Consider the following 11298-nt stretch of genomic DNA (forward strand, 5'->3'; position numbering starts at 1 on the left):
GCTACTGGAAGAGTTCGAACATGTACAAGAGAAAATTAATTTATTTTGTGATAGTCAGAGCGCTTTGTATTTGGCAAAAACTCCAGCATTTCATTCAAAGACAAAGTACATACGAGTTTAGTATCACTTCGTTCTTGAGAAGGTGGAAGAAGAAAGTATGGATATACAAAAAATCCATATAAAAGACAACCTAGCAAATATATTAACAAAACTAATTAATAATGACAAGTTTATTTGGTGTCGATCCTCCTTAGGCCTAACAGATATGTAAGTGGCATGAAAATGAAAAGTGTAGAAAAGATAGAAGGATTACAAAAGAGACTTTAAGTAGGAGATATGTGGCGGTAAAGCCACCTTTGTGGACTTTTATGGGTCAAAATTTTCTGCAAATAGATAAAAGGATAAGAAGTTTTGTTTCTTCTACATTAAGAGTTAGAATTAGTCAAAAATGATGGGCTATTTGACAACACATTTCAAGTTTGCATTCACATTGCTGAATCGCCATCTTCCACCGCCTTTATCCCGTATATATACATGCTTTTGCTCTTCAAAATCTATCTCATTTTGAAAGTAAAAATATAAAGAAAGATAGAATTTTTAGAGAGAAAAATAGTGAGGTTTCTCCTAAATATTGTCTTTCCTTTTGTAAAAATATATTTTTCTCCTTTTATAAGAGAGAGTATTGTCAATCGTGCTCTCCTTATTTTAGAGATAAATTCTTGTAATCCTTTTGCTATAGTGAAATCCTTCTACAATTTTTCCGTGGAAGATTTTTTCCTCCAAGTAGTTTGGAGATTTTTCCACGTAAAATCTTTGGTGTTCATTATTTTTCATTCTTTCTCATTTCTACTTCAGTTATAATTGTATGCCCCGTACTACAACGTCCTAACAAATACTTGAGGAATGAGATGAGTTGAAAATTTTGTTAATAGTAATAAAATAGTTTTTGAATAATGGTAAGATAGTTTGAATTATATATTTATTAGATTTTGAAAAATAAGAGAAAATATGTTGAATAAAAAATATTATAAAGTTAAATTATTGTTAAAATATAATTTTTAATATAATATTTATTTTGAAATATGAAAATGTTGAATTGTTTTTTGTTTGAAAATTTAAAAAAGTTGTAATGATTAATTTAAAAAAATTATAATGATTTGTTTGAAAGTGTCTGTATCTGAATAATATTTATGAATGAAATAAAATAAGATGATATGAAATAGGATGAGATAGAAATTATTTCCAAATATCTCCTGAGAAATGCATATCGCCTACACGTTTGTTTACTCAACAAGATTACTCTATAAAATTCACACCCAGTCACCATCATATAACATATAAGCATTCAAAAGTTACTAATGAGACATCCAAACACTTTTACCATCCTATGTCGTTGAGGAAGTAAAAGAAGCCTTATTTCAGATGCATCCTATGAAGGCACTTGGCGTAAATGAGACGTCGTTGCTCTTTTTTCACAAATATTGACACATAATTGGGAAAAAGGTTAGCAAAGAGTGTTGCCTATTCCACATGAAGGTATGGTTCCCTTGGAGTTGAATGAAACTTTTATTGTCCTTATCCCAAAGAAAAATAAGTCTGAAAAAGTCCAAGAGTTTCAACCTATTAGTCTATACAATGTGGTCTATAAGATGATTGCAAATAGGTTGAGATTTCTTTTGTCAAATATTATTTCTTCTAGCTAATCTACATTTGTATCAGGGAGAATTATTACTGATAATATTTTTCTTGCATATGAGGTTGTTTATTCTATAAAACGGATAAGGAGTTATGTCAATTAAATTGAATATGAGTAAGACTTATGAAGGGTACAGTGGCTGTTCCTTGAATAGGTACTGCTAAAATTAGGGTTTGATCCAAAATGGGTAGCGCTAATTTTGTCATGTATTTCCTCGATGTCTTATAAGATTTTAATTAATGGTGTGCCTTCTTCATCCTTTGTACCCTCAAGGGGATAAGACAAGTAGACCATTTGTTACCCTACTTATTTGTTCTATGTGTGGAAGGATTATTTGTTCTTATTCAAGATGTTGTCAATAGGAGAAGACCTATGTGGTTCAAAGTTTGTAATGCCACAAAAGCAATTAACCATTTATTTTTTATTGACAACAGTTTGTTGTTTTGCAAAGCCACTATTGCTGAAAATGAATGGAATTGTTACAGGTTTATGAAGATGCCTTTGGACACCAATTAAATCTGGACAAAACAAAATAATTGATTAGCAGAAATGCTGACATAGAAGAAGTTCAATCTATCAAGTATATTTGGCATGTAAATTCTATTCAAGCACATGATCATTATTTGGGATTTCCATATTTTATGGGGCATTCCAAATTATTAACTTTTCAAGATTTGAAGTTTATTATTTGGAATAAACTACAATGATGGAAATAAAAGCTATTATCACAAGCTGGTAGGAAAATATTGATTAAAGCTGTGGCCTAAGCTCTTTCAACATTTACTATGAGTTGTTTCAAACTGTCCAAATTGTTGTGAACATATGTTTGCTAGATTTTGGTGGGTCAAAGAGGATCCGAATGAAAGATGCATTGGATTAGTCGGAAATAGATGTGTGTTTTTAAATTGAATGGAGCTTTGGAATTTCAGGATTTGGAATTATTCAATCTTAGAATTCTTGCAAAACAGGGATAGGGATTGATGACTAATCTTGATTCATTGTTGGCCAAGATGTTTAAAGCCAAGTATTTTCCTAATTCTTCTTTCCTACAATCTGAAATTAAAGGTAATTCTTCTTATGTTTGGAAGAGTTTGTGTACAATAAAGAATATTCTAAACAAAGGTTGTTATTGGAGAATTGGAAATGGTGAGAGCATTAATGTTGATTGGTGGATTTTAGCAAGGTTAGATCCTCTTGGTGTTCAAAGTTCTACTTTGTCAATAGCATATGCAAATGTAAATATGTTCATTGATGCACACTCCAGAAAGTGGAATGTTGATTTTATACAACCAGTTTTTCTTCTCTTGTGGCTGATTCAATTTTACAAACTCCTTTGCATTTTTTTACTATTGATAAGTTTGTTTAGGGGGCAAATAAGAGTAAACAGTATATTGTTAAATATGGTTATCATTTTGGATTGGGGATGAATATAAATTTTGTCCGAGTTGAAAGAATATAATCCAGAAGGTGTTCAATCTATTGAAAAGAATTGTGGAATTTATCTCTTCCTTCCAAGGTCAAACATTTTGCTTGGTGGGCTAATGGTAACGACCTGGCCCAATAATTCTAAGGTCGGAATATTGATAATTTTTATTGGGCCTAAATTATATTGAATGAGTCATATTGGATAAGCCCATGAACGATAAATTATTGAAATTGATTATGAGTTTTAATTAGACTCAATAGTGAGGTCAAATCCTAATTATTATTTATTAAACGAGTTAGACCCCTTTTAGAATTTAAAAATTGGCAATTAAAACTTTATTTCAATTTAAAATCATCACTAATTAAAGTTTTTAATTTCACTCTCAATCTTACATTAAATGAACTAATAGAGTATGTTTTTAATTTCAAATACACTAGGATTACAATTCTAGAATCCTCTTTACCTTAAAATTTCCTAAACCTAACCTATACCATCCTATAAATAGAGTCATATGCACTATATGTGCACCTACCTATTCAATCCTAGTTTTTTTTTTAAAACATTTTTAGCTCTCTTTTTACCTTCAACATGTTATAGCCTCATCTCCACCATCATGAAACAAGGCAAGGCCACCATCATCTCTTCCTCCCTGCTAATCACAATCACCATCATCCCTCCATTGCATCGTGATAGATTTTGTGTCGGAAATTTTAGGAAGCAATACAATAAAGTAAATAACTTGATCATAAATTAGGATTGACATAAGTTAGTTATTTATATATTATTATCAAAGCCGATTCTTTGAAAGCCAGTGTTTATGTACCACGCATGTCATGATAATTGCAAGCATGTCATTCATCATATTTCATTCTGCATATTATAGTTATATATGTATTATGCATATTATGCATCTCATGCATCTCACGTTATATAAAATGCGTAAGTCTTCATAAGATTAAGTGTAAGCTAATCTCAAAATAGTTAATTAGATGGTCATTTAGATGCATGATACCAATGCGATTTATGGGTGGATGTGCAAGCCACGTATCTATACGTGGTCTACTATAGTATGCTAGAATACTATTAGCAGCTCCCCTTGCAGCCATGGGATATGAAGCTGATGCATAACCTTGCATACATGGTTAAGTGCGTGTTGTCAAATAAACCAAAATAAATCATGCATGTCATAGCATACGTATGAACAATCATGATCTTAAGTTCTTATCATGAAATAATTTATGAAAAACCTAATGTTAAGTATGTTTATGTTATGGTAGGTTTCTTACTGAGTCATTGACTCATTTCAGTTGTTTATGTTTTTAAATCACCACATGTTAGAATATTTATGAAGGTAGACCTGCAGGACAGGACTGGGTTTAGGGAGGCATGACAGTGGCCTAGATCATGCACAAAGATTTTAAATTATAATTTTTATTGTACAGACTTTGAAAAATTTTAATAAATACTTCCGCACACTCTTTTTTATGATTTCATTATTTTTAATAAAAAATGATTATACTATAAGGAATCTTTGTACTTGGCACTTCCTTTAGAATGAAAAAATATATTTTTAAATCAAGTTCAATAGTAGCAGTCAGCTTCCCTTAAAATTTCTGAAAGATATTTTATTCTTATACCTGGGGAGCGAGGTGTTACACTAGTAAAGATAGCCTTTCAACAAAATTAAACTTAATGAAGCAGGATGTATTTTCAGATTGATTGAGTGGAATTTTTCAAACTTAAATTGAAGATTAAATTCATGATTTGTGTTTATGCTCCAAGGTAACCCAAATTTGGAACTCTGGATATAGTTAGTCATTTCTCTTGTTACCTAATGCTACTTGCTTTGATGAGATAGTGTGGACTCTTATGAAAGATGATATGTCTTTGATTTTATCTTTTCTTACCATTGCTTGGAGTGTGTGGAAATTTAGAAATCAAAATTTGTTTGAAACAACAACTAAGTCACTTGAAGCATGTGTCGATTATTGCCTTGAGTATGTGGCAAGTTTCAATTTTATCAAGTATTCTCATAAAGTGTTGAGAAAAGATAAAGTCCTTTTATGGAATCCTCCACCTATATGTTACGTTAAATTGAATTTAATGAGGCTCTTTTTTTTGGAATATTGGAGTTATTGGAGTTATGTTTTCATAGATTAGATAAGATGAGATGAATTGAGATTAAAATTAAAAATTGAATAAAATATTGTTCGAATATATTTTTTAATATTATTTTTGTTTTAAAATTTAAAAAAGTTGAATTGTGTATTTTATTTTATACAAAAATTTGAAAAATTTATAATGATTAAATAAGATAAAATGAGATGAGTTGAGAAATGTTGTGAAAATAAACGAGACCGTCTTCTTCATTCTTTTCAAATTTATGAAGTTATTCATGTGAGCAAGCAAGATAATAAAGCAGCATATCTTTTAGCTCAACATTCCAATTAAATGGATTAAAGATACGAATCAATGGTGGTACTCCTATCCTAATTTTATTTCTAATATGGTGTTTTTAGATTTTGATTTGAAATAATTATTTGTTGTGTATTCAGATTTGGGATGGTGTAGATTTGGATTATTTTATTGGAGACAAACTTTTACATTAGTCTTCTCTTTATCGTCTTCTAGACGGCAATATTGGAGAAGTTAGTTAATCCGTTCTATTTTCGAGGGAATAGGAGGAAGGAGAGTTAGTTGGTGACGGAGGGAAGGGTGATGGATGATCTGGAAGAGATCTGCGATTGACTGAACTTGAATGAAGAAGAATCTACTCCGATTGCAGTGGATATTGGAGACTTGGAGGAATTAAATAAAAAAAAAAAAGGAGACAGAAGTGTGGTGGCAAAACTGTGTTTGGAGAGAGTAGTAGGGAAGGAAGTAGTGAGATCGATGATGGAGAAGTTGTGGAGAGTTAATAAGATGATGAAATTCTATGAGATCGGGGCTAACTTCTTTGTTATTACATCTGCTACGCAGGTAGATACGAACAAGGTACTCGAAGGATGCCCTTGGCTATTCGATAGCTTTCTGTTGGCACTCAAAGTGTTCGATGGAAGTACTCAGCCGAATCTAATTGATTTCTCCAAAGAGGAGTTCTAGATCCAACTGTTTAACTTGCCATTAGGAGGGATGAACCGTAGACTGGGGGAATCCATTGAAAATTCAATAGGGAGAGTGGTAGATGTGGACACTCAGGAGGGTAGTATGGCATGGGGGCATTGCTTAAGAGTAAAGGTTGAATGTGAATTATCAAAAGCCCTGGCCAGAGGCAGAACTATATTGTTTGAAGGTAAGCAGATGTGGATTCCAATTAAGTATGAACAATTACTAAAGATCTATTTTCGTTGTGGATGCATTTGTCATAGCAATGAGGGATGTAGGGGTGGTGAACAAATGGAAGGGAAGAATCAGTTTGGTTTTTGGCTGAGGGCCCCAGCAACAAATCGAAAAAGAATAGAGAAAAAATGGGAAGTTAATTCTTAGAGTGTTGAATCTAGGGGTAAGGAAGTGGGAAGTGAGGAGGGAAAGGGAATAATAAAAGTAGTAGAGAAAGGGCAAAAGTAGAGGAGAAAGGAAAGGGTTTGGTAGAAGACAATGAGGCTGAAGTGGAAAAAAACATGAGGGGGGGGGGGGGGGGAATATGGAGGGGTTGACTACTATAGGGGAGGGGTTGGAGGATAGAGTGAATGTTCAAAAAATGATTACAAGGGTTGAGGGAGGGGAATTAGAAGGAGAGAAAGGCTTGATGAAAGGTAGTAAAGAAGAAAATTCTGAGTTTAAGGTAGGGGTAACTAAGGTAAGTATTAAAAAGTAGATAAAATAACAGAATAGTGGATGGAATAGAAGGGCAAGGGGTAGAGGAGTAGGAGGTGAACTAATTGGTATTACTTCCTCTCTAAAAAGAGATGCAGAAAGATGTGGATTGGAGGAAAGGGAAGATGGTGGAAGAGAGAAAAAGATAAGAGTAGAAAATGAAGAAGAGGGAATGATGTTAGTTGAAGTATTGGCAGAGGCTGTGAAGGAACCCCACCAGCAGCAATGAATCTATTATGATGGAACTGTCGAGGGCTTGAGAACCCTCAGATAGTTCAGGACCTTAGCAATATTATTAAGGATAAGTGTCCCAAAGTAGTATTTCTTATTGAGACAAAAGTCAAACGGAATAGAGTGGAGAGGTTAAAACATAGATTGAAGATGGATGGGTGTCTGGCTATAGACTCAGTGGGTAGAAAAGGGGGGTTGGGGCTGTTCTGGAGATATAAAAAAGTAGTGGAGTTGATGAGCTATTCTCAATGGCACATGAATGTCAAAGTTCATGAGGATGATGGGAAAGTGTGGGTTTTTAATGGCTTTTATGGCCATCCAGATACTGCAAAAAGAAAGTACTCTTGGGGATTATTATCAAGAATTAGGCCTGAAGTGGGTATAGCCTGGTGTGTAGCAGGAGATTTCAATGAAATCTTAACACAAAATGAAAAGGAAGGGGGAAGAATGAGAGCTGAAGGTCAGATGAAAAACTTTAGAGAAGCCTTAGAGGTGAATGAGTTGTTTGATGTGGGCTATGTGGGTTCTGTTTTCACGTGGAGCAATGGTCATTCTGACCATTCCTTCACTAAGGAGAGACTTGACAGATATGTAGTGAATAATGAATGGAGGAACATGTTTAAAGACCTCATGGTGGAAGGTCTGGTGGCTAGGTGCTCTGACCACAAGCCAATGATCATGACTGTTTTGCAAGCTGAAACTTTGAGAAGGAAGAGGAAGTACATGTTTCGATTTGAGGCAAGTTGGTTGAAGGAGGAGGACTGTGGGAAAATTGTGGAAAAAATTTGGTCTGAAAGAAAACAAACTCAAGAACCTTTGAGGCAAGTTCAAAAGTTACTCAAGTTTTGTAGTGGCTCTTTAACAAGAAGTTTCAGAAATGGGGATAAGGACATGAATGCTAGTATAGAAAAGTTGATTGAAAGAATTAAGAAGCTACAAGACAGGGAAGGGCCACAATACACAAAAGAGATAAATATGCTCAAGGGGGCAGTGGGCAACCTACTAGAACAAGAAGATATAAGGTGGAAGCAAAGGGAAAAAAGTAACTGGTACAATTCAGGGGACAAAAACACAAAATAATTTCATGCTTGTGCTAGCCAGAGGAAGAAGAAGAGTCAAATTCTTTCTGTAGTTGATGCTCAGTCAATGTTAAGAAGCATTCATGAAGAAATAGCTAAGGCTTTCAGGGTACATTTCTTTGAGGTATATAAATCTAAAAATCCTTCTCAGGAGGCAGTAGAAATGTGTGTTCAGGAGATGGAAGGGAGGGTGACAAGAAGTATGAATGAAGAGTTGATTAAACATTTCACAAGAGAAGAGGTGGAGTTAGCTTTGAAGCAAATGGGGCCTTATAAATCACATGGCCCTGATAGCTATAGTGCTTGTTTTTACCTGAACATGTGGAGTAGCATTGGGACATATATTAGTGAGGCTGTTTTGAGCTTTTTAAATGGGGGTGGTCGGATGAAAAATTCTTTAAATTTCACATATGTGGTCCTAATTCCTAAGATTGCTGACTCAAAGAAAGTGGAGGATTATAGACCAATAAGTCCATGTAATGTGTTATATAAGTTAATTGCAAAGACTTTGGCAAACAGATTGAATAAAGTTTTGAATGCTATCATTTCCAAAAATTAGAGTGCATTTGTACTAGGGAGGTTGATTGTGGATAACATTATAGTGGCTTATGAGACCTTGCATACTATGAAATGTAGACAAAGGGGGAGAATAGGAAGTATGACCATAAAACTGGACATTTCAAAAGCATATGACAGGGTTGAGTGGTCTTTTTTCAAAAGGGTAATGGAGAAGATGAGATTTTGTGAGAGATGGGTAAAATTAATAATGGACTGTGTCACTTCATTTACTTACTCAGTACTGGTAAATGGAGAACCAGGGAAGGTGATTTGTCCAACTAGAGGTTTAAGGCAAGGGGATCCTCTTTCCCCTTACCTTTTCCTGTTGTGTGCTGAAAGACTTAGTACCTTAATCAATGGGGCTAAAGCTAAGGGTGAACTACAAGGAGTAGCAGTGGCAAGAGGAGGAAAAAGAGTTACACACTTGCTCTTTGCGGATGATTGTATAATTTTTGGGAAAGCTTGTTGGAAGGAATGGAGAAAAATCAGTAGCATCTTGAAAAAGTATGAACAAGCTTCTGAATAATGTTTAAACAAGCAGAAAACATCAATTATATTCAGTTCCAATGGAAGACATGCAGACTGGGACAGAATTGTGCAAGAGTTGGGAGGAAGGGTGCAAAACAACTATGAAAAGTACCTAGGTCTACCTAGTACCTACAATGATGGGTAGATCAAAGTATAACACTTTCAGAGGCATCAAAGATCGTGTTTGGCTCAAGATTAATAACTGGAAGAACCATTTTCTCTCACTTGCAGGAAAGGAAGTACTGTTAAAAGCTGTTATACAATCAATTCCCACTTATTTTATGAGTGTTTTTTCATTACCAAAAAAATTGTGTAAGGAGTTGGCTGTATTGATGTCTAAATTATGGTGGGGGCATAGAGAAAATGATAATAAGATAAAATGGATGTGTTGGGCTAAAATGGAAGTGTCAAAAAATTATGGGGGGCTGGGATTTAGAGAGTTAGAGAGCTTTAATCAAGCTCTGCTAGCTAAACAATTATGGAGAGCTCTTAAAGATCTTGATTCTTTGGCTGCAATTGTCTTGAAAAACAAATACTGCATCAGTCTAATGTATTAGAAGCAAGGTTTGGAAACAACCCATCATTGATATGGAGAAGTATGTGGAGTTCTCCAGAGCTATTGAAGAAAGGATTAGTATGGAGGGTGGGTAATGGGAAGACAATAAGAATCTGGGAGGACAAAGGGGTTCCAAAGCCATCATCTTACAAAGTTCAATCTCCAAGAACTAGTATGGAGGCAGATGCAAAAGTGGAACAATTAATAGAAGAAGGGAAATAGAGGGAGGAAGTAGTTAGGAGTATTTTTAGTGAAGAAGAAGATGAACTGATTTGTACACTATCCATTAGCCAGACAGGTAGGGATGATAGAATGATTTGGGCACCTGCTAAAAAAGACATCTTTAGTGTCAAATCTGCATATCACTTTCAATTTAGCAGAAAAAGAAGACTAAATGGGGAGTCATCTATGGGTTATGAAGGGAGGAAGGGTTGGAAGAAATTATTGCAGCTTAATATTCAAGGAGTCACAAAGATATTTGTGTGGAAGACCCTCAATAATTGTTTACCTACAAAGGGGAACCTTTTCAAAAGGAGAGTGGTAGACAATCCTTTATGTCCCATATGTGAGAAAGAGTTTGAAACAAGTTGCCATGCTATTTGGAGTTGCCCTACTGCAGTTGATGTATGGGCCGAGGAGGGTAGCCTGGTTAAAAAATGGGCATCAAGTGAAGTGGATATAGAGATAATATGGAAGAACATGGTGGAAAGACTGATTGCAGAAGAAATGAGATTAATAGCTATTGTGATGAGATGTATTTGGTTGAGGAGAAATAAATTTGTATTTGAAAAGGGCTTTACTAGTCCAAAAGACATTCTTATACAAGCTAGGCATAATGTTATAGATTTTCAGCTACCTCAAACTAGCAAACTAGAGTCCATAAAGCGACAAAGGAGAGACATGGTAAGGTGGAAGGCACCTGATAAGGAGATTGTTAAACTCAACTGGGATGCAGCTTATGACAAAACCTCTCAATAGATGAGGGCAGGGATAGTAATGCGTGACAATGAAGGGGAAATTCTAGTGTCTTTGTGTATGTCCAAGTCTAATGTTGGGTCCCCTTTTGTAGTAGAGACAGTTATATTGTGGAGACCTTTGTAAAGAATTGAATGTCTCGAAAGTAGTATTTGAAAGTGATGCTTTGGGTGTTATTTAAGCTATCAATAGCAAGGAGGAAACGTGGGAGTAGAGTGGGCAGTTGATTGAAGATATAAGAGATTTGTTAGTAAATAGACTGTGACGGCCCGCTTTTACGTGTATTTTCACTGAAGGGTTATTTTTAATTTAATTAATATATTGATTTATTTATTTTAAATTATTGCGTTTTAAATTAGTTTTTATTTATTTGATGTTGTGTTTTATTTATTTAGTCATTTTACGGTTTTTAATCTCGTTTTCGATGGATCTG

At 34.5% G+C, this 11298-nt stretch overlaps 1 protein-coding gene across 1 annotated transcript; it reads left to right on the forward strand.

Moving 5' to 3' along the window:
- Positions 1 to 10298: 10298 nt before the first annotated feature.
- Positions 10299 to 10868, forward strand: LOC122301787. Its single transcript, XM_043113167.1, has one exon. It carries the CDS (start codon positions 10299 to 10301, stop codon positions 10866 to 10868), a length of 570 nt encoding a protein of 189 aa, XP_042969101.1.
- Positions 10869 to 11298: the final 430 nt, after the last annotated feature.

Source organism: Carya illinoinensis, chromosome 2 (assembly GCF_018687715.1).
Source record: "Carya illinoinensis cultivar Pawnee chromosome 2, C.illinoinensisPawnee_v1, whole genome shotgun sequence".
Classification (NCBI taxonomy): domain Eukaryota; kingdom Viridiplantae; phylum Streptophyta; class Magnoliopsida; order Fagales; family Juglandaceae; genus Carya; species Carya illinoinensis.